Source organism: Alosa pseudoharengus, unplaced genomic scaffold (assembly GCF_046254945.1).
Source record: "Alosa pseudoharengus isolate Yale_2024_CS ecotype anadromous, Long Island Sound unplaced genomic scaffold, YU_APseudo_1.1 YU_APseudo_1.1_scf_8, whole genome shotgun sequence".
NCBI classification, from domain to species: Eukaryota; Metazoa; Chordata; class Actinopteri; order Clupeiformes; family Clupeidae; genus Alosa; species Alosa pseudoharengus.
Window position 1 is genome coordinate 28,827,989 of NW_027468870.1, and position 27,828 is coordinate 28,855,816.

The 27,828-nt window shown below is 42.1% G+C and overlaps 2 protein-coding genes across 2 annotated transcripts in view; one reads left to right on the forward strand and one right to left on the reverse strand.

Moving 5' to 3' along the window:
• The window catches only part of umodl1 (uromodulin-like 1), a 28,365-nt gene extending 1,368 nt beyond the window's left edge, over window positions 1-26,997 (forward strand). Inside the window, exons 2-18 of the mRNA XM_076274947.1 lie at window positions 172-345; window positions 553-662; window positions 857-1,043; window positions 1,431-1,576; window positions 1,766-1,966; window positions 2,352-2,508; window positions 2,608-2,724; window positions 3,329-3,586; window positions 20,105-20,217; window positions 20,490-20,709; window positions 20,837-20,974; window positions 21,363-22,213; window positions 22,749-22,909; window positions 23,355-23,591; window positions 26,003-26,162; window positions 26,492-26,588; window positions 26,810-26,997. Of these exons, the coding sequence (XP_076131062.1) occupies window positions 172-345; window positions 553-662; window positions 857-1,043; window positions 1,431-1,576; window positions 1,766-1,966; window positions 2,352-2,508; window positions 2,608-2,724; window positions 3,329-3,586; window positions 20,105-20,217; window positions 20,490-20,709; window positions 20,837-20,974; window positions 21,363-22,213; window positions 22,749-22,909; window positions 23,355-23,591; window positions 26,003-26,162; window positions 26,492-26,588; window positions 26,810-26,997 (3,515 nt within the window). The remainder of the gene's footprint in view (window positions 1-171; window positions 346-552; window positions 663-856; window positions 1,044-1,430; window positions 1,577-1,765; window positions 1,967-2,351; window positions 2,509-2,607; window positions 2,725-3,328; window positions 3,587-20,104; window positions 20,218-20,489; window positions 20,710-20,836; window positions 20,975-21,362; window positions 22,214-22,748; window positions 22,910-23,354; window positions 23,592-26,002; window positions 26,163-26,491; window positions 26,589-26,809) is intronic.
• LOC143112115 (uncharacterized) lies at window positions 8,785-10,369 on the reverse strand. The gene is made up of 6 exons (XM_076274359.1): window positions 10,206-10,369; window positions 9,978-10,082; window positions 9,653-9,840; window positions 9,392-9,556; window positions 9,007-9,251; window positions 8,785-8,882 (listed from the first exon to the last, which is right to left on the reverse strand). Exons 1-6 carry the CDS (start codon window positions 10,314-10,316, stop codon window positions 8,848-8,850), a joined length of 849 nt encoding a protein of 282 aa, XP_076130474.1. The 5' UTR covers window positions 10,317-10,369; the 3' UTR covers window positions 8,785-8,847.
• Window positions 26,998-27,828: the final 831 nt, after the last annotated feature.

A 27,828-nucleotide genomic window follows, 5' to 3' on the forward strand; every position in this document is an offset into this window, starting at 1 on the left:
CTTTTCTTAACTGATATGTGGTTTGGCCACTCTGCTTTGTTGTCCTGTGCTGCTATTTCTGTTCAAACTGGCTATCGGCCAATACTGGGAATGTCACCTTTTCATCAGACTCTACGCACATGTCAGGTGTGCTCACATCTGCATAATGTCTCTCTGTCGGTTGCTCTTTAGCTCTGAACTGCAGTGCGGAGTTCACTGCCAAACCAGGGTCCTGTCCGGAGGCTTGGCCCAATGGCTCCCACTGTGCATCTCAACCACAGTGTGGCTTGGACACAGACTGCCCCGGTTGGCAGAAGTGCTGCCCCGCTACAGGTGGACGATACTGTGCTGACCCACAGCCTCCAGGTGCTTACCATGTTTTTTATCGTCAATTAAACCAATTAATTAGATTGTTAATAATGAGATTAATTTGACAGTTCGTTAATTAATCAACTAAGTAGTGATTCACAATTGATTGATTGATTGATTGATTCTGTAGTAGTGTATATGGGATATTAGGAATTCTGGGATTAACATTCCTGTAAATCAAGACAAACGTTTTTTGCTCTTAAGCTGAACAAGGATGGTGCTTCAATGCAACTGTAACGGTAAAGATAGACTATCAGCAGATGATTGCGACTGAGAAGGGCCTGTTAAACCACACGCGGCTGCTGCACTCTGTGGTGAGTGTGATACAGAGATAAAGTTTAACTGGGTTTTAATCATGTCATTGTGCCACTCTTTTTTATCCCCAAAAGCAACTGACATGCATGGTGATTACACAATATAAAGATGTCCTATGATTTACCACAATCTATATTTTTTTGCTTGACTTCCCTAAATTACTTGTTTTCTTGACTGTGTGCCCTCTGTGCAGGTGACTGGGGCCTTGAATTGCTCTGACATGTCTGTGCGCCATGTTGTCTCATGGTCTGCTGGTCCCCACATCACTTCCTCCTCGCTTCTCATCGGTTCCTCTTGGGCTCTCGTCCTGGTAGACGTCTCCAGCAGGCTTCAGTCTCTGCTCAGACACATAGAGGAGGTGGTGGCTGTGACAGTACAAGGTCAGCACTCTTATCACTCAATACAATACACATTAAGCATATACTGAGAATGCTAGGGATTGCACTTATTATACGTGGCTTCAAGACCATGAATTTGATAGTTGTTTTGCTAGGACAGCTATTTTTATTGTCCAGCTACACACCAATACAACCACACACACCAAACACATACACACACACACACACACACACACACACACACACACACACACACACACACACACACACACACACACACACACACACACACACACACACACACACACACACACACACAAAATGTCTATTTCACTAACACATAAAAACATGCTCTCTTTCTCTTTCTCTCTCTCTCCAGCACACTCCCTTTTTCCCTGTCACTAATTGACATGTGTTCTCTCTGGGCAGATATGGATGATTGTGCCCATAGGGAGCTGAGTAAGTGTCCTCCCCACTCAGTCTGCATCAACACGGTGGGCTCGTACACGTGCAGCTCCGCCAACCACAGCAAAAGCACAACCACTGAGCCACCTTCTCCCACGACAGCAGGCACTGTAATCACTTCAACCCTGACCAAAGCTACGGGCACCACAACAAAGACTATCTCAAACTCACCAGTGATCACAACCTTATCCACAACTAATGCTAGGGTCACAAATATAGCAACGACAATCACTTCAACCCCAACCAAGGCTATGGTCACAAGTACACAAATGTCTCCGGATCTTACAACGACCTCTCAGCCCATCCAGGTCATCTCTCACTCGGTGTCCATCACTGTGGTGTGCAACGCAGGCTACATGTCTGTGTGGGTGGCACGGGACTTCCTGAGGGAAAAGCACTTGTCGGCCGACTCGCTGTACCTAGGCCTGCCAGAGTGTGGGGTCAACGGAGACAACGCCAGCCATGTCCTGCTGGTGGCAGCATGGAATGAATGTGACACAGTACTGATGAGTGTAAGACCCATGACCAGCTACTGTATGTATGTGTGTTTGTGTGGAGTATGGAGTACAGCATACATTTAATTTTACAATTACAATGTATTTTTTATTTTTTCATAAATATAACATCATAAATGACATTCCGTATAACATTCATCTATAAAGCTTATGTAAAACATATTGTCTAATAATCTAGGACATGTTTGGTATTAATACTCAAATAATGTAGGATATTATTTTAGAATTATGTCCTGTCTAAGGGCTTGCTATCATGTTTACAGCAACAATTTATAAATGCATGAACAAAAAAGTAAAACTGCATGAGCATTGCAGTTTTCTACCAAGCTGGTCCTACCAAGCTGGTCCCTTCTTTACCTCCCCTTTACAGAACAGCACTCATAACACGGCAGAGGTGACGCTCTATAACGACATGAGCAGCCACACCTGGCCCGACGGCTCTGTGAGCATGCCCAGTGCGCGGCTCCAGGTGCCCATCCTGTGCAGCACCGTCATGTCCACGGGACTCCCACCCCTGGTGACCATGGGTACACACAACTTTGTGGTTGTGTTGGTGTGTCAATCTCTATTCAGTAGCGATGATGGTCTTGTGTGGTTGATGGTTGAATGTATTGTTTGAATCGCAGGCCAAGATGAATCCACCAGCCTCAGTGACCCCTGGTCAGGGTCTTCCTCTTCTACTCTTCCACAGATGCCCCCTACTCCTAGTGTTACATCTGAGCCACCCCACAACTTCCCATGCAGTAAGAAGCCTGGTCTTTTCCCAATGTTTACACAATTTCACACATTTGTAAACATAGCTTAACACATGAATAAGTAGTCCCAGATTTGTGAAATGGTAGTCCCAATGGTAACAGTATATAAGTATATATACTCTTTTAACCCCCGTGAGGGAAATTTGGTCTCTGCATTTATCCCAATCCATGAATTAGTGAAACACACACAGCACACAGTGTACACACAGTGAGGTGAAGCACACACTAATCCCGGCGCAGTGAGCTGCCTGCATCAACAGCGGTGCTTGGGGAGCAGTGAGGGGTTAGGTGCCTTGCTCAAGGGCACTTCAGCCGTGCCTACTGGTCGGGGTTCGAACCGGCAACCCTCCAGTTCCAGTTCCAAAGTGCTAACCAGTAGGCCACGGCTGCCCCTTATTATTGTAATAGAAACAATAATAACTGTTCTTCAGTGGTGGATTATTGACTGTGGTAGGAAATGACAAGTTCAAGAGAGAAAAACCTGCCACAGAGTGGTGGAATGTGGTGGACTGGATGACTTTTCACATTCTTAACTCTCAGTTTATATTCTCTTCTATTCCCTACTTTTCTATCCTGTACCTTTTATTATTAGATGTGCCTGAGATCGTCAGCATCAAAGCCTTCAACATCACAAGCTCCTCATTTAGAGTCTCCTGGACGACAGCACCTCCAGGTCCAGTTACCTTCCAAGTGAGGGTTCTCCAGGGTTCGGATGAGCTGAGTAGCTGGCAGACAGCAGAAACAAAAATGGAGGAGAAGCAACTGCTGGCAGGGGTCCTCTACAGAGTCTGTGTCATGCCTCATGCCTGTGGAGTTCAGGGAACCATGGTAGAGATTCGAGTTAAAACAGGCAAGGCATATTTTTTTTTCTTTTGGTTTCTACTTTTATCAGTTTTAATAGTCTGACCACTGAAGATCAGAACCAGTTACCCATTTTCCAGATACACATATTCAAGTATTGTTAATATGTATGTTTGTTTCTTGTTGTTTAGGCATTCATTTGAGTCATTTGACAAAAAGTTAATGTTGTGTATTGTATCAGTATTATTAGTGGGTTTGATCCAGCAAGCCCACTATTGTTCTTCTTAAGTTTTCTTATTAGTGGGTTTGATCCAGCAAGCCCACTATTGTTCTTCTTAAGTTTTCTTATTATTAGTGGGTTTGATCCAGCAAGACCACTATTGTTCTTCTTAAGTTTTCTTATTAGTGGGTTTGATCCAGCAAGACCACAGCATGGCTTTGCCATGCTGTGGGCTTGCGGAGCAAGCCCACTATTGTTCTTCTTAAGTTTTCTTATTATTAGTGGGTTTGATCCAGCAAGACCACTATTGTTCTTCTTAAGTTTTCTTATTAGTGGGTTTGATCCAGCAAGACCACAGCATGGCTTTGCCATGCTGTGGGCTTGCGGAGCAAGCCCACTATTGTTCTTCTTAAGTTTTCTTATTATTAGTGGGTTTGATCCAGCAAGCCCACTATTGTTCTTCTTAAGTTTTCTTATTAGTGGGTTTGATCCAGCAAGCCCACTATTGTTCTTCTTAAGTTTACTTTATTTATTTATTTATTATTCCTTTTCACCCACTTTTTGGCCGAACTACTGCTCCTAGACCGTTTGAGCTATCAACGCGGTTCGAACTCCAAAAATTCAGGCCCGAACCGGTGTAACTTGCTTGTTAATTTCGTGTCGCTGGCCCTTGTCGTTTTCGCGGTATTCCCGTTTTTCTGCGTTTTTTGGGCCCATTGAAATGAATGGCGGAATGTTCAGAATTCAAATTTCGATTGTGACATCACAGCTCTAATTGCTTAAGCTTGCACCTGGAAGAGTTCTAAGCCACCTGGCAGAGCTCTAATGGGCTGGGCTGGGCTGTCTGTGTATATGAAGGTGTGTGCATGTAACTTTTGACCCGTATGTCCGATTTTCATAAATGAGGTACCGTTGGAATCCTTGGATAAGGCCGAGTTCCATGCCCCTGATCAAACCCACTCTTGCAGTTCCTCGGAACCGCAATTCTAGTTATTATATCTTCCTATTCACCCACTTTTTGGCCGAACTACTGCTCCTAGACCGTTTGAGCTATCGACGCGGTTCGAACTCCAAAAATTCAGGCCCGAACCGGTGTAACTTGCTTGTTAATTTCGTGTCGCTGGCCCTTGTCGTTTTCGCGGTATTCCCGTTTTTCTGCGTTTTTTGGGCCCATTGAAATGAATGGCGGAATGTTCAGAATTCAAATTTCGATTGTGACATCACAGCTCTAATTGCTTAAGCTTGCACCTGGAAGAGTTCTAAGCCACCTGGCAGAGCTATAATGGGCTGGGCTGGGCTGTCTGTGTATATGAAGGTGTGTGCATGTAACTTTTGACCCGTATGTCCGATTTTAATAAATGAGGTACCATTGGAATCCTTGGATAAGGCCGAGTTCCATGCCCCTGATCAAACCCACTCTTGCAGTTCCTCGGAACCGCAATTCTAGTTATTATATCTTCCTATAAGCCCACTTTTTGGCCGAACTACTGCTCCTAGACCGTTTGAGCTATCGACGCGGTTCGAACTCCAAAAATTCAGGCCCGAACCGGTGTAACTTGCTTGTTGATTTCGTGTCGCTGGCCCTTGTTGTTTTCGCGGTATTCCCGTTTTTCGGCGTTTTTTGGGCCCATTGAAATGAATGGCGGAATGTTCAGAATTCAAATTTCGATTGTGACATCACAGCTCTAATTGCTTAAGCTTGCACCTGGAAGAGTTCTAAGCCACCTGGCAGAGCTATAATGGGCTGGGCTGGGCTGTCTGTGTATATGAAGGTGTGTGCATGTAACTTTTGACCAGTATGTCCGATTTTCATGAATGAGGTACCGTTGGAATCCTTGAATGAAGCCCAGTTTAATGCCTTGCCAGCACTAAGTGTAAAGGTAATGTAAAAAAAGATGAGACAGCGCAAAGCGCTGTCTCATCTTTTTTTTAAAGCCAAACCATGTTGATACAGGTCATTAAAAAAAATATATATATATATTTTCCAAATCCATTCAGCCCAGTTCAATGCCTTGCCAGCACCAGTTTCGCGCTGTCTCATCTTTTTTTTAAAGCCAAACCATGTTCATATAGGTCATTAAAAAAATAAATAAATAAATAAAGTATTTTACCAATCCATTCAGCCCAGTCCTATGCCCAGCATGCTCTATTCAAACTTAGTCATGTATGTATACAGTTGTATAGATTATTACATTGAGAAACACACTTTCATACAGATATTATGCACATCCACACATTACACACCTGACACATTCATGTTAAGTTACTCATCATTGCCCGGCAAGAAGTCCACAATCAATTCAATTGTCTTGCCACGATCTGTGGAGCTTACAGACAACGTTATATTGCTACAGGTTCTGTATGCCATTTAAAGCCGACCTAACGATGAGTACCTTTAAGACGGTGTGTTGCAATGCATTCTGGGTGCTGTGCTGTGATCCGACGGCTCGTCACCTGACCCACCAAACACAACGATGCTTGAACCAGAGCACTTGAACTAAACGTAGTAAATATAAATAGCTACCAAGGCTCCAAATAGCAACACACTTACACCGTAGCATAATGAGGGTATCTACATGTAAAGCGAAGCATTCAGAACTCTACAGGCAGTTTATTAAAAAGAACGTCAACGGGTCAACGTCAACGATAAGTAAGTCAGGCTAACGTAAACGTTAGCTATTTGCTGTTGTCATGCTAGTGCTATATGCTTTAGGCTACGTGATGGCCATTTATCACACTAATTTTAGGTACTACTTTTACGAGGTCTGTAGTTCTGTCAAAATGTATCTTATCGTTGAACAGACTACAGTTTTATCTTCCTTAGACTTCGTAGATGTAGTTACTACAATTTGGAAGCGAATTTCGAAGTGTAAATATGGTTTTAGTGTGTAAACAGACCAACCGCGATTTTGCAATGAAGTTAATGGAGCCTTTTATGTAGGGCTACTAGGCTACTTTCACGAAGTCTGTAGTTCTGTCAAAATGTATCTTATCTATGAACAGGCTACATGATTATCTTCCTTAGACTTCGTAGATGTAGTTACTACAATTTGGAAGCGAATTTCGAAGTGTAAATATGGTTTTAGTGTGTAAACAGACCAACCGCGATTTTGCAATGAAGTTAATTGAGCCTTTTATGTAGGGCTACTAGGCTACTTTCACGAAGTCTGTAGTTCTGTCAAAATGTATCTTAACCATGTAGTATGTTCATAGATATCTTCCTTAGACTTCGTAGATGTAGTTACTACAATTTGGAAGCGAATTTCGAAGTGCAAATATGGTTTAAATGTGTAAACAAGACGCCTGATGTTTAATGTTAAAGCTACCTTGTGTAAGAACTTCTCCCATCTAGCGGTGAAATTCTATATGACAACCAACTGAATATTACTTTCTAGCCCCTCCCATTCCGAGCGCATTTTAACTCCTACGGTGGCCGTTTCATGCCAAGGTTAACATGGCTTCCAGTAGCCTACTACGACTTCGTCCAGTGTTCCTTCCAGCGATGAGGTTACTTTAGAAAACAATACACATTGCATTTAATTATATAGCCAGTAAACATGTTGGTTATGACCTCTATGTAAAGTGAATAATAGTTTTACGTTATCGTTATTTTGGTAGGCTACTATTTCATTGCTAGCATCAGCTATTCCCAAACGAATGCATGCTAATGTTAGTACAGTATCAGTGCTATCTTTATTCTGTATGTACGAGATTAATAGTGTAAGGCAATGTTTACAGCGTAGCCTACTATTTTTCTCAGTGAGCAGAGTCAGAGATCAGTCGATGCTACGGAGGTGCGAGGGAAAGGTAAAAGGAAGAGGGAAAGGTAAAGAGAAGCCAAAAGACAGAGCCGGTGGCAGAGGATCGGTGAGACCTCCTAGGCAAAGAAGAAGACTCTCCAAAGATGACGAGGAGAGAGTGGAAGAACTTCAAAGACAAAGGAGAGAAGCAACGGAGGTTTGTGTTTTTAATATATTTCTCTGAACAGTATCAATTCAATGACACCGAAATTAGCTCGGAAGCTGCACCAGGCACGTTCGTTTTCGTTGCGTCTGCTGCAACTAGCATACACCAGAAAAAAATAGACCATTCTTCTAAAATTGATTTTACGCGTTGCGAACGGAACGCTTCAGTTACGCGCTTGGTGTAGCTTCCCTGTTTGTATCTCCATTGTTTATATGTAGCAATTTCTAGCTGTTGCCAGTCAACTGCATGATGTGTTGTCTGCCAGTGAAATCATGACACATATGATTACGTTATGGTCTATAGAAAATGTTTTCACCTTTTCATTGTCCATACACATAGTATTCTTCATTTTGTGTAAACACTTGAAAAATGACAAGAGTACTGTTACTACTTTGCTAACCATCTAACTTTGCTACCTAAACAAGCCTATCTGATCTTATTTTTTGTGTCTTATTTCTTTAGAGATTTGTGGATGGAATGAGCCTGCAAGAGCACAGGGACCTCACCACACAGTTGCTAGCGAGGCAGCCTGGTCTGGTGTTTGATGCATTGATGATGCATCAGCGCAGACATGTCATCCCCCAACCTGTGCCAGGGATGCCTTGGTGTACCTGTACACACTGCAGAGACATGCCAACCGATCGAGAGAAAACCTGTGTGAGCCTTCTGCCTCACTTCACACAGTACTGCCTAGATGAAGGTTTTCTCCGGATTCACAGGGAGGACATCACAGTATTAGGCTATGTAAGAGAGCCAGATGACAAGAGTGTTCAGATATGCTGCCTACAGACATTTCATTTTCTGGCTGCATGGGTCTCTAGGACAGGGTAATATAAAAAAAGTGATCCCAAGTTGCTGTGTATTTTGCTTTTATGAAAATAAAATATTTTTGTTATGAGACCATTCATGCTGTATTTCTTATACATTACATCCACAAACTTATAATAAAAAAGGAGCTGTAGTAATTTACCTTTTGAAACACCAAATGACAGTAACATGGTCAATAATGTTATTTGCAATATATATTTATTTACAGAAAGTAACAAATTATGGTATTTACACCCATTTACACCACCCTTCCTTTTTCATGGTGCCTTTGAAGCAACATGGACCAGCAATAGGGATCATTCTAAATGCGCAGCCTCCTGGAAAGCTGCTCCTGTGGAAGACATGAGGTGCCATTAGACATACACACCATTTTATAGTTCAACATATTGTTATTAATCTGTACAGTGCTATTTCGCCTAGACTGAGTTACAGGCAAAGGCAAGTGCATCACATACCAAGACCTCTGCTGACTTGTGTCCGCATCAGCTCTGATATAGGGGGTGGAGGTATAGGGGGGACGACACGAAGTCTTCTTGGGTCATTGGGCCGAAGGCTCCTCCTTCGAGGCATCCCAACTCCACTCGTGAGTCTCTTGTTTATAATTTTCCCCTGCAGTTCTGAGATGTATTCATATGTTTTCTCAGATTTCAGGGCGTACAAGCTGTATCGTCTTGCATGTTTGTTGTACAGTCTTCGGAAACTGTAATGGCACAAAGGTAAACTATTACAGGTCAATTACTCATTACAACAACTGACAAACTGGAGAGCACATACCAATCCCAAACCACTGTGTGCCTGTGGGTTTACTTTACAAGACAATACTGCATGTATTAAACTTACATTTGTTTGCCCTCAGATGTAGTTCTTGTTGGTCTGTTGCAGTGGAAATTGTAGTCAAGAGCTGCCAGCAGAACTCTTGCCTCATAAACCGGGGGAGTGAAAGCAAAGCGCTTACTGGCATACATCAGAACATGGTTCTGGAATGACTCCAGGTCTGCTGTTGATCTGTTCGAATAGAAAAGAAATCACACACACATCCACATTAGTGTGTGCATACATACATACACACACACAATTTGTGTACAATGTTACATGCTTTACCTGAAACGCAGATATTTGTGGACATCCTTCAGCCAACGCTTGTTGAAAACAATGTCCACTAAGGCTTTGTGAGACTTAGAATCTCTCTCGATCCACTCCTTCCCTTCTCCCAGATCGCTGTGTTGGCAGCTTCCCATTTGCCACGTGTGGATGTTGCAGACATGGTGACAAATGCCAATCCAAAGTGCCTGTGCAAAAAATACAAATATAATACATAATATATAAAACAAATTGTTATACAGAAAAGGGTCCCCATAGTACAAATATATATATAGATATAGTGGGAGCTACCAGCTACAATCAGTACAATAACAATCCTGCTTACAAGGAACTGCTCTTTGGTGTCAGCAGTCTTGCAACACCACCAAAAATGGTTGACGATGTCCTTCAACCAGTGGAGGAGAATGGACTGTCCTTTCACCTTCCCTGCCTTTGGGAAATAAAAACAAAATACTGAGGTATTTCAGAAATTGTCCATGGAGAGCTAAGAAAATGCATATTTCATCCCAACAGTAAACTACAGCCAATGATTCCCATGAGTCTTGAAACTTACAGCAGCAAGTTTCTTGGCCAGATTCTTGGCACCGTGCCACATGTCCAGACTGTGATGAATTCCAAGGTCCTTGTATTTGCCTTTGTCTGGGTCTGTGAAGTGGGAAATCATAGCATTTCACAACATCTCTTTTTGCAATATTTGTATTCATATATGTTATCAGAGGAGCACTTACTCATAAGGGCTCCAATCTGGATATGAGCATCTGTGCAGATCTCCACCAGCTTTATCTCTCTGGAAAGCTTGTCCACAGTCTGGATAAATCCCTCCTTCTCCATGATGTTGGAGTTCCACGATGTATGCCGCTTGTCTATTGTTGCTACATGAATGATTTCCTTGGTGTCAAGCTCCATCGTGGTGTAGCTGCAGTACTGGGCACAATGCCCTGGTGAATCATTTCTGCCATCCCCTGTAAAAACCCAGGCATATTTCGTAGTAAGGTTATATAATAAACATATGTCATTGCTGCAAGTAATTTATACATGCACCATTTCAACATACCTAGCACCACAACGTCTTTCCCTTGAAGGCGACGGATGGCCTCGGTATTCCTTTCTTCCCAGTATTCCTTGACTGCGTCAACACAGTATGTGTCTTGGATTGTGCAAAATGTGTTTGGGTTCACCATGCCCATGTTCATGAATTTAAACAATAGGGAAACCTTCCCATAGTTGTTCCCCGACAACAAAATGTTGGTGGATAGAAGGAAATCCCCAGCTTGCATCCCAAACTTCATCACAGGCTGCGAATTCCATCTCCACAGGCTATGTCCATTGGGACATATCTAAAAGTCAGAGAAGATTGATAAATGGATTTGAATTATACAACACTGGCTGTCACAAGAAATGTGCTTGGTATTGCTACCAGTACCAGTTGTATTATGTTGTTACTGCCTGGACTTACCCATTCCGCAATCATTGCCGTGCCCTTATAAGTGATGTTGATGTGAAAGGGGGCAACACTATCACACACCAGACCAGTCCTGAGAACACCTGTACATCTGTCCACCGGCAGCTTCATTAGTGTGACAAGCTGCCTCAAGCAGGTCTCATACAACACTGCCGCTCGGACACAGATGATATCATCTACACATTGGACCTTCAAAGGGTCTGGGTAACTGGGCAACTCAACACTGGGCAAGGGCTCGTCAGTAGGGTCTTCATGAGCAGAAAGGTCATGCACAGTTTCATCAAGCCCAATTACAGGAAGATGGTCAACAGTCTGCACTGCCTTTAATGCTCCACCCATTCTGTGGAGGCAGAACACACGGGCACCATGTAAATATGTATGACAAAACACAACACAAAATATGGCCAAGTAACAACAGATGAGCACACACCGTATAGAAATTGGTGGAAGATACTCTTCGTCGGAGCCGTCATCCCTCTCTCCATCATCTCTTTGATGGAATGCAGATCCTTCATCTGTCCAGTCGATTCTGTAAGAAATAACATATTTAGAAAAAAAGAACTTCCACACAGTACAAATAGTAACATACCGGTATGTCTATAGGGTGTACTACTTACACACTGTTCATGGGGTCATTGAACACATTTTCATCCACATCCTCCTCCGCGATGCTCATGTCATGTAGGCTTTGTAAAAAATATATATAAATGCTTATATCATGAAAATATACAATAGAGAACACATGTAGGGTTAGGATATAGACATTATGAGCATTGATGGGTTACCTCTGTTCAAGGCTCTCAATTTCAGGGGCTTCTGCAATTGCGCCAAGATGCTCATCTCTGAAATGAATAAGCAGAGTGTTTCACAACATATGACAGTACATAAAATGGTAAACACCAAATTATTAAAAATATAATTTTCATGCAGTGACTGACCTGTCTGTCCCACTAGAGATGCTGGACACTGCTGGAGTTAATACTTTAGAGGGCTTTCCTTTCAGTGGTGTTGATGTGACTGCTCGAAGTTCTCTCTCATAGCTGGACAAAAAAGAGCAGTATGTTTGAATGTCTCACTAAACCACAAACAAAGTGCATTCATTTTATGACAGTGAAGAAAATGTATTTTGGTAGATGCACCTCATATACATATAGTAAATTGACTAAAGTTCAATCAAAACAGTTCTGTCAGTTCAGTTTTGTATTGTTCTGCATGATAATGACTTTGACCCTCAGTCTGATCAGTCTCTGGGCTGGCTGGTCTACCCTTCCCCCATTAGGTGTAATGACCTACCCTTCCTCCATTCATAAGTGTAATGGACTAGTCTACCCTTCCCCCATTCCCAGGTGTAGGCTACAGGTGAAAAACTTTCCCTTCAGACAATCTAGTAATTAGTAGGCTACGTCTAAAATTAATAAGACTACAGGACAGGCCTCAGGAGGTAAACGTCACCCTTGGAATTGGCTACTCCAGCATTATCAGATTAGGATACATTGTGTAGGCTACAAAGCAAAAGCAATGAAAAATAACTAGGCTACAATTTACAGTGCCCTTTCCCTTTGATCCGTCACAGCACACAGATTTATGTTATAGCCTAGACAATCCTTTTTCATCAACGCGAAAAGTATCCTAGACGTCATTCTAGCGTTATGCTATAGTTAGCCAAGCAACTGTAAAACTTCGAATTTACACCATAGACTGTATAGGTTTACACGAATAGGCCGAATTACCTGTCGAGAAGAAAGCAGGCAACTTCGGCGTCCCTTTTGAAATCCTTGCTCCTCATGAGCTCTTTCCATCTTGGAAAAGCCACTCCAATATTTACTTTGGTCTTGTTGTTTTTCCTGTCGCGTTGTCTTTTTAATTCTCGTTTTCGCTTCCTTGGTGACTCCTTTTCATGACCTCGAGAATATGTGTGATCCTCCATCTTCAACAACCTTTCAAATCTGCCGGCAGTCAGGAGTAGACTAATCTCCCCCTGCCATACGTCACGGTGCAGCTGAGTGAAGCCTAAAAGCGCGAAAGGCGAAGCTTGAATTTCCAGGAATGTCCCTCGTTGGCGAATGTATTTCAAAGATGGAGGCGCAACATGGATTCAGCCATCGCGCGACTCGCGCGTATGTATTTGGAATAGCAGATTCTACACTTACGAGAATACTTTGATTAGTAAGTGGAAGTAATTACACATGAATGAGCACATATTTTTGAAAGAACAAAAGGGTTTTTGCTTAGAATTAACTCAAAAAAATACACAATGTAGCTTTAATGAATGGGCACAGTATTATTGTGTACAGTAATGGGCTATCAGTAGTATGTAAACAGTTCATGTGTTATGTGATTTACATAAACTAGTAAACAACTGAAATGTTAAAAGCTGGTATTGTGTTTCCTGAATTCTTACATTCAGGCATTCAAATGAAATGTAATTAAATAGCATATCAATCATGCAACAATGCAAAAACAATGAAACTAGTGTAGGCCTAATTATATTTTACATTAGTAAAGCAGTACTCTGATGTGCATGCTTTCACAAACTTTTGTGAACAATCTTAGCACTTTAAACATTGACTGTTTTGAAGTGCATGTATAGCAATATAGTATAAAAAAAATAATAATTGTGATGATATTACAATTTGATGGGAGGTGGGAGGAGGGGGTGGGTTCATGTAGGTGGGCCCTTTGACCCCAAAGTATGCCTTGACTGGGCCTCAGGTCAAAGAAGTTTGAGAAAGGCTGATGTAGACGACAAAGCAGCAAGGAGGCGTCGTGTGATCATTTAAACAAGTTTTATGACAAGGTCGATGAGGGTGGGAAAAATCGTACATTTCTGTGCAAACTTTGCCCGCACTTCAGTCACATTGTCTTTTAAGAAAATGCAGTCCATTTTTCGGTTTCAGCAGTCAACAACCTCAGAACTGACCCTTCAGGCCTCTCAGGAGGCACTGCCCTCTAACCTAGCGACCACCTGAGCAACCAGCATGATTGCCCTAGCAACCAGCATAGCAACCACGTTATTTATGCGTTTTAGCTTATTGGATGTTGCGTTGATGCAGATAACTTTTGATCCGTGTGCCCGATTTTCATAAATGAGGTACCGTTGGAATCCTTGGATGAGGCCGAGTTCCGTGCCCCAGATCAAACCCACTCTTGCAGTTCCTCGGAACCGCAATTCTAGTTATATCTTCCTATTCACCCACTTTTTGGCCGAACTACTGCTCCTAGACCGTTTGAGCTATCGACGCGGTTCGAACTCCAAAAATTCAGGCCCGAACCGGTGTAACTTGCTTGTTGATTTCGTGTCGCTGGCCCTTGTCGTTTTCGCGGTATTCCCGTTTTTCTGCGTTTTTTGGGCCCATTGAAATGAATGGCGGAATGTTCAGAATTCAAATTTCGATTGTGACATCACAGCTCTAATTGCTTAAGCTTGCACCTGGAAGAGTTCTAAGCCACCTAGCAGAGCTCTGATGGGCTGGGCTGGGCTGTCTGTGTATATGAAGGTGTGTGCATGTAACTTTTGACCAGTATGTCCGATTTTCATGAATGAGGTACCGTTGGAATCCTTGAATAAAGCCCAGTTCAATGCCTTGCCAGCACTAAGTGTAAAGGTAATGTAAAAAAAGATGAGACAGCGCGAAGCGCTGTCTCATCTTTTTTTTAAAGCCAAACCATGTTGATACAGGTCATTAAAAAATATATATATATATATTTTCCAAATCCATTCAGCCCAGTTCAATGCCATTCCAGCACTAAGTGTAAAGGTCATTCGCGCTGTCTCCTCTTTTTTTTAAAGCCAAACCATGTTCATATAGGTCATTAAAAAAATAAATAAAGTATTTCACCAATCCATTCAGCCCAATCTATACCCAGCTAGCTCCATTTGAACTTAGTCATGTGTACAGTTGTATAGATTATTACAGGGGTCGGCAAATAGTGGCCCGCGGGCCAATTTTGGCCCGCCATTGATTCTATCTGGCCCGCGAGATGACGTTAATTTGCTGTTGAATGAATTTTTTTTTTAACCCCATGTTTTTAAAAAGAAAAAAAGGCCTACAGCAATCCCATCAATTTCAAAACATTTATTGAGGTATAGATAGGCTTGGGTATCGAATATCGAGTATTGGTTGGAACCGGGACTATCTTTGCGATTTTCCCGGAATCGTTCAAAAGTTTAAATTTCGATTCCTACTTTCGATTCCCAGTCTGCCGACAGGAAGAAGAAACGTCTGAACACCAACGAAGAAGCGCATAGTTAATAGAATTAAAATTCATGGAGAAGGTCAGACTATTTCATTCAGAAAGCAGGGTTCCCGAGGATCCTTAAAAAGTCTTAAATAGGCTACAACTGAATTTTCGAAAGAGAGGTATTAAATGTGCGAATGGGACCGCCAGCGAGTGCAAGAGAGCGAGTGATGTCTCCATCCAGTTTCGTGTATTTAAAACGCAATTGTATACGTGATAGGCTATTAGGCTACGGGAGGAAGTGTAGTGGTTACAGAGTGAAGATGTTTTTCACGGGTTTGGTTAAAGGTGTGAAAACGGTAATAATACAGTAGGCCTATGTACAAAATAATATGCCTGGCGTTTTCGTGGTGTAGCTGAGGCCTGAGAGATAGACAGGGTAGCCTACGTGGAATGAGGGAGCCTACGGTAGAATGAGCGGGAGAAAGAGTTGGTAAGCCAGTTAGCGATAGGTTGGCCATATGTTCGAATTTAGGCCGGACATATGGGTTTTAAAAGCCCTGTCCGGCGTCCGGCGCAGCCTCAAGCCGGACGTTTATTTGTTCTCCTTTTTGGAGTTGCGCTTGGCATCTAAAGTCTTTGCTCGGACGCAGCATCGTTTCACAAACTATGGACGCGAAGACTGCTGGTGAAATTATGTGCAGTGCTTCGCAATCAGGAGGAAATACTGTATACCGGTATGTTAAGTTGATCTGTTTGCATCTTTCCAGCGTGTGTTGCTGGCCTAGCCTAGGGAAGAAAATATCTGTCTAAGTTATAATAGCCTACCTGTAATATCTGCCAGCAGCTTGCTTGCCAGCGTTTCCCAGTAGGCTAGGCCTACTTAGCAAAAGTTGTGAAATATAACCGCATATGTTTTGAATGTCGGCGACTGCTACATAAAAATACGTGCGTTCATAATGTGCGTGCTTGAGATGAAACCAGCAGTTTTCAGCAGGATCATGCGAAGAGGACCTGTCTCTTAATTAATTTAAAACAAGTCAATGGTTTTACAATGTTTCAGTCAAGCTTTGGTTGGTTTAGATACAACTGGTATGCAAAATGTAAAGTAGTGGATTAACTTTAATTTGCTGTGCTGCATATGGACAATAGATGCACATAGTAAATTATATAAAGTAGGCTTATTAAAATATGTAAATAGCTTAGTTAACTTTGAAAAAAATATTTAAGGGAATCCAGTCCAGTGCACATGTCTTTGGCAAGTAGCCCTAGGCTACTACAGACACAGGTGAAGAACAGCCTCAGCAGTAAGCAAAACCAAATATGTACAGTACAGCCAGCTTCAAAAGCAAGCAGTCCAGACCCTAAAATTGGGCATTTATAGCTGTGAAGGTAATTCACACACAATTATTTTCTTTCGCCAAAATATTTTTGGTAACTTCTGTAGACATCCAAAATGGGGTGGGGGTTAAAATTAGTAGGAAAAAAAAACTATTGCATTAAACAGTCTTATATATCTTTTTGCCGTGGTATAGTCTTAATTTTCATTTAGATGTCTTGAAAAGGTCTTAAAAGTCTTTAAATTTGCACTTGGAAAATGTGCAGATACCCTGAGAAAGACCGTTGGTTAGCTAGCTCATTTAAAATATCCTAAACTTTTTTTGACCCTGCCTTTAAAAAAAATCGGAATCGAGAATCGTTAGGAACCGGAATCGAAATAAGAAATCGGAATTGGAATCGGAATCGTTCAAATTGAAACGATACCCAACCCTAGGTATAGATGATAGTCCTACTAAAGTGACAAAACAGGTGGAACATCCTTGCAGTTATCCATGACGCACAGGTCGGAACGGTATTGGCACGCGAGTGCGCGTAATCTTGTGCAAAAAAAAAACAACTGTGTCCTGTCTCCCTCTTCCAGTGGGCAAGGTCAAAAATAGCCTATGTTTCGTTAAATTAATAGGCTTGGCATTAAGAAATGCAGGCAGGCTCAACACATACCTCTGCTTCCATTCTTCTTTGTAGGTCCTGCATTCTGAATCAATTTTTCTTTTCAAGGCTTTTGACAACGACATTTTGCATCGATAACTAGCATATAGCAATGTTCAGCTAATCATTTACACGTCATCCAAAAGAATAATATTTGTAGCCTACACATTAGTTACGGCAAGTTGCTAGGCAAGTCGCCTGTTTCATGAGAGACGACAGGAGATGCAGCAGGCGGCATAAAAACAGCGCACATAAGCAAATAAACGTTTTTAATGGAATTAAATTAAATGCATTTTAAAAGTTAGATGATGTTTATTTTAATATAATATAATAATTAATAATTTAAATAGTAGGCCTATAACCCCCCCCCCCCCCCCCCCCATTACAAAAGCTATGGCCCGCGATGCCATTGTCTGAAAAAAAATTGGCCCGGGTCCAAACGTAATTGCCGACCCCTGGATTATTACATTGAGAAACACACTTACATACAGATATCATGCATATCCACGCAGCATTACTAATCAAGTTACTCATCGTTGCCCAGCAAGAAGTCCACAATCAATTCTATTGTCTTGCCACGATCTGTGGAGCTTACAGACAACGTTATATTATTATAGGTTCTGTATGCTATTTAAAGCCCACCTAACGCTGAGTCCCTTCTAGACGGTGTGTTGCAATGCATTCTGGGTGCTGTGCTGTGATTCGACGGCTCGTCACCTGACCCACCAAACAACAACTCTCTAGGATGTGGCAAATATCGCGTAAAAACCTTGTTGCCGGAACAACAGGGAAAAGGCAACAGGATAGCAGCACGAAAGATACACAGGATACACACGGAATTTTGATGGACGTCCTTATCAGTCTATGGTCTAACTTATAAACGTGTCGGGTCAACGTCAACGATAAGTAAGTTAGGCTAACGTAAACGTTAGCTATTTGCTGTTGTCATATGCTAGTGCTATATGCTTTAGGCTACGTGATGGCCATTTATCACACTAATTTTAGGTACTACTTTTACGAGGTCTGTAGTTCCGTCAAAATGTATCATATCGTTGAACAGACTACAAGGTTATCTTCCTTAGACTTCGTAGATGTAGTTACTACAATTTGGAAGCGAATTTCGAAGTGTAAATATGGTTTTAGTGTGTAAACAGACCAACCGCGATTTTGCAATGAAGTTAATGGAACCTTTTATGTAGGGCTTCTAGGCTACTTTCACGAAGTCTGTAGTTCTGTGAAAATGTATCTTATCTATGAACAGACTACATGATTATCTTCCTTAGACTTCGTAGATGTAGTTACTACAATTTGGAAGCGAATTTCGAAGTGTAAATATGGTTTTAGTGTGTAAACAGACCAACCGCGATTTTGCAATGAAGTGAATATGGAGCCTTTTATGTAGGACTACTAGGCTACTTTCACGAAGTCTGTAGTTCTGTCAAAATTGATCTTATCTATGAACAGACTACATGGTTATCTTCTTTAGACTTTGTAGATGTAGTTATTACAGTTTGGAAGCGAAATTCGAAGTGCAAATATGGTTTAAATGTGTAAACAAGACGCCTGATGTTTAATATATGTCAATGAATGGGCACAGTATTATTGTGTACAGTAATGGGCTATCAGTAGTATGTAAACAGTTCATGTGTTATGTGATTTACATAAACTAACAACAGAAATGTTAAAAGCTGGTATTGTGTTTCCTGAATTCTTACATTCAGGCATTCAAATGAAATGTAATTAAATAGCATATCAATCATGCAACAATGCAAAAACAATGAAACTAGTGTAGGCCTAATTATATTTTACATTAGTAAAGCAGTACTCTGATGTGCATGCTTTCACAAACTTTTGTAAACAATCTTAGCACTTTAAACATTGACTGTTTTGAAGTGCATGTAGGCAATATAGTATAAAAATAATAATTGTGATATCATTACAATTTGATAGGGGTTGGGAGGAGGGGGTGGGTTCATGTAGGTGGGCCCTATGACCCCAAAGTATGCCTTGACTGGGCCTCAGGTCAAAGAAGTTTGAGAAATGCTGATGTAGACAACAAAGCAGTAAGGAGGCGTCGTGTGATCATTTAAACAAGTTTTATGACGAGGTCGATGAGGGTGGGAAAAATCGTACATTTCTGTGCAAACTTTGCCCGCACTTCAGTCACATTGTCTTTTAAGAAAATGCAGTCCTTTTTTCGGTTCCAGCAGCCAACAACCTCAGAACTGACCCTTCAGGCCTCTCAGGAGGCGCTGGCCTTTAACCGCAGCCAGAAGAGAGTCAGCAGAAATTTGATTGCCTTTAAAAAATCTGACTTCTTAAAAAATCTTAAACTGGCTGCATTACGTGATTATTTCTGAGATTCTGATACGTTTTTAACCATGACCTATACACAGTTCTGGTTTGAAAATGTATCTCTTAAAATAATCACTTTATGCAGTCAGCTTAAGATGGCTTACTAGCAACTAACTAATTACCCTAGCAACAACCTAGAAACCACCCCTGTAATGTCAACCTAGCGACCACCATAGCAACCAGCATAGCAACCATGTTATTTATGCGTTTTAGCTTATTGGATGTTGCGTTAATGCAGACAACTTTTGATCCGTGTGCCCGATTTTCATAAATGAGGTACCGTTGGAATCCTTGGATGAGGCCGAGTTCCGTGCCACTGATCAAACCCACTCTTGCAGTTCCTCGGAACCGCAATTCTAGTTAGTATTGAGAGTAACTATTGGTAGTAACTATATCTCTCATCCTTGCAAATTGTGTATGTTGATACAGACTCCTGAAATGAAAAATGGTGTTATGTCTGCCAACAGATGCACAGGCCCTTCAGGCTGTAGCCCGTCTGACTAACGTGCTGTTCACTGAGTCCCTCCTGGATTCAGAGAGCCCTGATTATAAGAATCTCTCTCAGAGCATTCAAGCTGAGGTAAAATGAGATCCTGCCTGGGTCAATTACCACATTATTTATTTTACTGTTATTGTCACTCAACCATTTGTGTAAACATTTATATTTTTAAGGTCTAAACATTCAATGTATTTTAAAGTTGATTAATTACAGAGTACTGTGATAGTTGTGTTGACAATTCAAAATGATCGTATTATCTGTTTAATGGCTTGAATACCTTAAATAAATAATGTAAAGTGGTGTAACATGTTTATAAAATACCCATTTTGACCATGAGCAAATGTTTCCCGCAGATCCTGCAATCCCTCCCTTCAGATATCCAGGCCCTGGTGGAGTCTGGGAAGGTTCGAGTCGTCATCACTGGCTTCTCGCAGGGCAGCGTGGTGGTGAACTTCTCCATTGTGTTTGTGCCCAGTGAGGACCAGGACATCGTAGGGCTGTCACACTCCCTCATGGCCTCTCTGCAGAAAAGCTCCAAATATGCTGTAGATAGTAACAGCACCTCCATACAAGGTAGGCCCACTGCTGCATCTCCTGGCTTGGAGCCAGAGTGCTCAGATGTCGCTGATATACTTCATTTTTGGGGCAGTCCCTATCAGGGCGTGTGGTATTTAGGCTGTTCCTGGTTTCTCATTTTCAGATTTGAATGAGTGTGTCAGCGGAGATGTTGACTGTTCCACTGAGGCACAGTGTGTCAACACCATGGGGGGCTATAACTGTGTCTGCAATGATGGGTTTGAAGACACTAACCCCAGCTGGCCAGGACGATCCTGCATAGGTGCAGTATTGTCTTAATTTACTTTACCATAATTACACACACACACACACACACACACACACACACACACACACACACACACACACACACACATACACAAACACACACACGATTCTGGCACCATATACCGGAAGGCCTATATAAAAATGCTTGACTGAAATAGAGTATCATCTTCTGAGTTGTAAGGGAAATATTTTCACTCTATGTGAGGCATGAGACATCACATTAATTGTATTCAGTAGCTGTCACTTCTATGCCTTAACAGGATGATGCTAATACTGACCTGGTTGCCTATTTGCTATTTACATTAAAAAATGATAAAAGTTTCATAAAACATACGTTCATACAAATTGTGTTCATTTAATAATTATATAATTATTTTCTCCAGCTCTGAGTGCAAGCTTATCTGTGCCGAGTCTCCCTCCACCCATCACCACCACACAGAGCGTGTATACAACAAGCCTAAGCACTGACAACTCAGACTCTGAGACTGCACCCATCACCACCATGATCATCACCACGCCCACCACTGAAGGGCCTATTACTCCACCGGAGCCTGTGGCCAGTACACATAATGACAAGCAGATGACCTCTGACGCATTTCATATCACCTCTTTAGACACAACAGCCAGCATTCTGACAAGAAAAACAACTAGACACAGTGGCACTACTTCAGGGATAGCTACTACTCCCTATATATCAGCCACAGCAACAACAAAAGCAACAGACAACACCACCACCACACGTTCAGTGATGTTCACAACCATACCACTGACCTCAACTTCTTCAACTACAACAAACTCACTTGTGACCACAACCACTTCAAACACATCTAAGGCAACAGTCGCCTCTGTACCATCGACCTCCACCACTTTAACTACAACAAAGACTATCTCAATCTCGCCAGTGATCTCAACCTCATCCACGACTAATGCTAGAGTCACAAATGCAGTAGCAACGACAATCACTTCAACCCCGACCAAGGCTATGGTCACAAGTACACAAATGTCTCCGGATCTTACAACGACCATCCAGGTCATCTCTCAATCGGTGACCATCACTGTGGTGTGCAACCCAGGCTGCATGTCTGTGTGGGTGGCACGGGACTTCCTAAGTGGCAAGCACATGTCGGCCGAGTCGCTGTACCTGGGCCTGCCAGAGTGTGGGGTCAACGGAGGCAACGACAGCCATGTGGAGCTGGTGGCAGCGTGGGATAAATGTGCCACAGTACTCCGGAGCGTAAGACCCATGATCAGATACTTTATATAATATGGATATCAGGAGGCACCATTTTAAATACGGTCACTCAAAGTACAGTAGGCTGTATAAATATATACAGTATATATGTTTATATGTTTGTGTGTGTGTGTGTGTGTGTGTGTGTGTGTAGGTAAACAGCATGCATGACAGCATGAAAATGTCCTAAAAAGCTTTAGAAAAAATAAGCTATGTTGTGGAGGATATATGCATAGGGCTGATTGGGCCTGGAGAGGTGTCCTGCATACCATTTATCCATAAAGCTTATGTTGAAAAAATTATTTAGTCTGTTAATCCATCACATGGATGGTAGTAATACCCAAATGGTGCATAATATGATTTTGTTATGATGCTCATAATGATGTAAAGAAGCTTATCTCTATATTTACAGGTTATTGGTAGGAACATTCTATCTATCTATCTATCTATCTATCTATCTATCTATTAACTAGCTTTGAATAATCCACTGTACTGTAGCTGGTCCTGACTCCCTCCCTTCTTTACCTCCCCTTTACAGAACAGCACTCATAACACGGCAGAGGTGACGCTCTATAACGACATGAGCAGCCACACCTGGCCCGACGGCTCTGTGAGCATGCCCAGTGCGCGGCTCCAGGTGCCCATCCTGTGCAGCTACATCCACAGCATTGTGATCTCTGCGGGATACTCTCCACACGAGTAAGGCACAACACGATCACGCCCACGGGAGCCATTGCCATGGAGACCTGGTTTACATCATTCACAAACACTCAGCTCTTGCTCCATGCTGTGTGACTGACTGAGGGCAAATTCTAGCATGAATCATTTTGCAAATGGAGTTTATTCCTACAAGTGCCTACTAACATACATTTTATTCAGTTCATTATTTACAGTACAGTGAAATACAGAAGAGCAGAGGGACACTTATTATGGACCTCATGCTCTTTCCATTTCAATACCTTTTTGTTCTTTAAATTTACGTTATTTGTACTATGTTTATTATGTTTTCTGTAAATATCAGTTCATTTCTAAAGAAAGAAAAAAGTATTTTTTCATGCATGTGTGTGTATGTGTGTGTGTGTGTGTGTGTGTGTGTGTGTGTGTGTGTGTGTGTATTAATGTGTGTTCCTATGTATTAATGAAGGTATGACATGATTAAAGACGTGGTGCAGGGGTCGGGCTCCTTCCACGTAAGAGTTCGCCTGCTGAACGGCACCATGCCCCTGCCGGAGAACTACACCCTCTCCCCCGACGAGGAGGTGGTGGTGGAGGTGAGCGTCAACTCCACCCTCCATCAGATCAAGGTCGTCCTCAACAGGTGCTGGGCCACCCCCACCAACAACCCTTCCGGGCCGAAGGAGTATGTCTTCCTGGAGAATGGGTACGTGTGTCTGCACTACACGTGTGCACTAAGAGGTCAGACTGCTGTGTCCAGTAATGCTTCACTACACTTCTTTGACCATTATATGATCAGGTAACAAACTGTCTTGAGCAGAGTAACAAATATCCAACAAACCTTTGATGTCATCTTCAGCTTTACTGTTATTATGGTAAACTTCCCTTTGTGTATTTATTTATTTTTAATGCTTTCATTGTAGTTTATCCGTCTATCCATCCAAGGGCGTAGGTTTGGTCTGAGCTTTGGTGGGGACACTACCCACTACCCCCCCCCCCCCCCCATGATTAAAATGTGGTACTGTCCAACTTGATCTAACTACACTGTGTAGCCTACATAATCTGATTTTAATATGTAGGCTACAGATATGTAGGCTATATTTAACATTTATTTTATATTTGTTCTGTTAGGAAATCATGCCCATTTAAGCACAGCTCAGTTTTAAGAAACTTAAATACATGCATGCTTAGCATTTTGTGAAAAGAAATCATTAAGGCTACATTGACAAACTTGAGCTGCCTGTATGTTCTCTGATTCTAATATTTACAGATATCTAGGCGATGTAAGCACAGCTCAGTTTTAAGAAATGCAGCCGAAAGACCATGTTGAATTTTGCTATAATTTATTTCAAAACCGGATTACTCTGGAACAGCTAACTATACACGGGAATGCATTACACCTTTGTGTTCGGTAAGGTCTGCTGTTTATTCTGATATATGGTTTGTCATGTGTTGCGTGAAGAGTGTGTAGGCCTACGATATTCCACCGAGACGAATGGATGTGGAGATGGGCGCAGAGAATAATTATTAAATCTCTTGAAGTTATTTTTCTCGCGAACTGTTTATTACAGCAAACAGTGGCTAGCTAGCACCGTTTAAAAGCTGAGAAAAGGCTCTTTCATGTGACACATGTGTGATGAGTAGCCTACTTCTCGAGGAGTTCAACAGAGAAGAATGGGTGAATTTGGACGCACTTCATGCTTGTAGTGAAGTAAAGATGAAGCGCTGCATGCTGCGCAGGAGACTGCAGCTTACTGGTAGTTATTATAGGTAACTTCAAATCAGCGTGGTTTACCCTTATAGGCTACTGCACATTACAAAATCTGTACGAGATGATCCGCAGCACTGAAGTGAGAAATGATTTAACTCTTTGTGTAGCGCATGTGGGCGCTTCCCCCCCCCCCCCCCATTTCAACCTGAATATTGGTGGGGACATTTCAGTCGTAATTTGACATTGGTGGGGACACGTCCTCAGACATCCCAACCTGCAAAAAGACATTTCAGGGAGGTATCACGAAGCCCCCCCCCCCAAAATAAATAAAAATTAAAAAAAAATATATATAAAAAAAATAATAAATAAAATAAAAATAAATAAATAAAATAAATAAATAACAATACTAAAAACAACTTTAGCCAACTTAGATACTGAAATAGAGATTAATATTTTTGTTCAATAATGTCTAGTCAGTACACCAAATAAGGAAGGCCTATAGATAGTAGCCTAATTGTGAAAATAAAATATGTAGATCTTGCAGTTTGGTCTTTTCATGTAGCCTTGGCAACTAAGCCATCTAGTATAGGCCTGAATAATATGCACATGAATTGACACTAGTTAAACTCACCTCAACATGTTTTTGCAATCATTTAACCCACCATGGGCAATGCTAACACTGTTGCAAACAGTGCAGCATGCAAGATTAGGCCTATCATTATTTTTTACTCTTATAAACAAGGGTACACTTTAAAATGGGTCTTACATATTCATTTTTTGGGGGCACTGACTCTGTCGTGACTCTCCTGTTCCTAGATACACTGAACTGATCAGGATGCTCTCTGTCTTGGATGCGCTCAGACACACACACCACCACCCCTCTCTCTCCCCTGTCGTGTGCGCGCTACACTCAGATGCACACGCGATTTTAGGTCTCCCTCTCGCATGCGCGCTCTTGTTCGCTCGCTCTAGATTCCGGGAGATTTTATCTAATTTGCGGGCGTCAGGGAGCCGCTATCAATATGCGGGAGACTCTCGGAACTTCCGGGAGACTTGGGATGTCTGCGTCCTTCGGTCTCCACGCAAATCTACGCCCCTGTATCCATCTGTCCGTCTGCCTGTTCATCTGTGTGTGTGCAGGATTACGCAGAAATTACTAGCCCAATTTTTTATGAAACTTGGTGGAAAGGTGTAGCATGGTCCAAGGACAAACCCATAACTGGGCCAACTGTAGCCATTTAGTTTAGCTTTCGCTACTGTTGTTCCATATGGCATTCATGGTTTCCCCTCTTGTATTCGATGAAAGAATATGCATTTTGCGTTGTAACATTGTCTTTTTCCTGAATGATATACACAATGTGAGAGGTTATTGTTAGAGATGATGTCTGTATGTGTCTGGTCCGCAGTTGCCCTCTTCCTAAAACCTACACCACAGTACTGCAGAACGGCAACGACAGCACAGCGCTTCTGGCCATCCAGATCTTCTCACTCGTGGATGTGGACGTCATTTATCTGCACTGCCAGATTCAGATTTGTTTCAAGACTGGAGAGTCGTCGTGCAGGCCTGTATGACTGACTTTATTTTCTGTATGTAAGCAGGTCAGGCATTCTTTGCTGTGCTATGATGCCCTAGGTAATGTCCGCTTAAATCCTCTCTGCTATACAACTTCAGCAGAAGCCTACAGTATAATACAGATATTTGGATGTGCAAGATGTAATCAAGTGGTCCTGCATAAAACAGACCATAATAGAGTAGAGTCAATGTGTGTGACTGATTTCAGTGTGACTGAATAAAAGATTTTCAGTTGAATAGTCACTTAAACGATGCCTCTCCACTGGTTGTTATATGCTAATAAGTGTTATGATGTTTGCTTCACCGGGGACTAACCTGGCAGGACTGTAATGGAATTGGACCACGTGGAGTCTCTCGGCTGTCTAACCTAGTTGGAGCAGAAAAGGCATCCTGTGGACCCTTTCACAGGTTAAACCAGGGTAAGTACTGTGGAATTGGCAGACCAAAACACCTACAGTATAACACCAACGTTCTAGCTGTGTATCTACAGGTCACACGATCACATGATGAAAGTTATTACCTTGTATATTGTGTGTGTTTGTGAAAAATACCTTGAGGAGGTGCAACGGTTATTGTTACTGCTTTGTAAGTGTAAAAGTCAAACTTGGTTAGATTTCTCTCTCTCTCTCTCTCTCTCCAGAGGGCACTGTTGCCCAGCGGCGGGACACCCTGCGGACGGTGAGCTTTAGCCTGCTGGGTGTGGGGCTGTTCCTGTTCCTCCTGGCTGGGGTGGTGGGCTTCATACTGTACAAGAGACGCATGGGCACCTACAACTTCAGCTTCAAGTCCCAGCCCGAAAACTTCACCTATCACGTGTTTGACACCTAGAGGGGTTTCAGTCTGTCTGTTTATTTGTCTCTGTGTGTGTGTTTGTGGGTCAGTAATGCGCGGTTAGCCCGAAATCGAGCGGTCGCCCGTGGATGACTGCGGTCACCCGCGGTTAAGAGTCATGAAAAAATATTTTAATAATATTCGGGTCATTTGCGGGCGGGTCAGTTAAAATTAATTAAATATATCTTTTTTAAAAATACTTAAAGTATCACAAGAAGGCTAGCATCAATATTTAACTTGTAATTGCTTTTCAAAGATATCATTGGTTGAAGCATACTTGCCACATAGGTGGAGATGGTAGAGATAGCTGTAAAGGTAAAGAAGCTGAAGACACAAGAAGTTAAAATAATAAAGACACTCCTCCAGGAAAAGCGATATATGGGAAATATTTGGAAAGATTACGAAGATTATGAAGATGACAGTAGTGCAAGTTATGTTCTACTTCTTGTGAAGCCATTATGACAGCCACAAAACAGGCACGACCAACATACTCATCACAAACGCGGCACTGGTAGACCCTCCCAGCCAAACCGAGTAAGTGCAATTCCCAGACCTCAAGCAAGCAATAGATAGGCGCCTGCAGGAATAAATGGTATGGTACACAGCAGACTACACAGTCATATCTACCGGTATTTATAGGCCATATAGGTTCGCGCATGCATACCTTAGTTTGTTGTGTCTGTGACTTTGTATGTATGTGCTTCAGTAAAGCTTTGTGCTTCATTCAGCATTATAAACCAGCTCTTATGCTAACGTTTTGACCAGCAATGTATCTCTCTTGCCTATCTTGCTGCCTTCACCATTTCTGTTTCTGAAAGAAAAATGTAT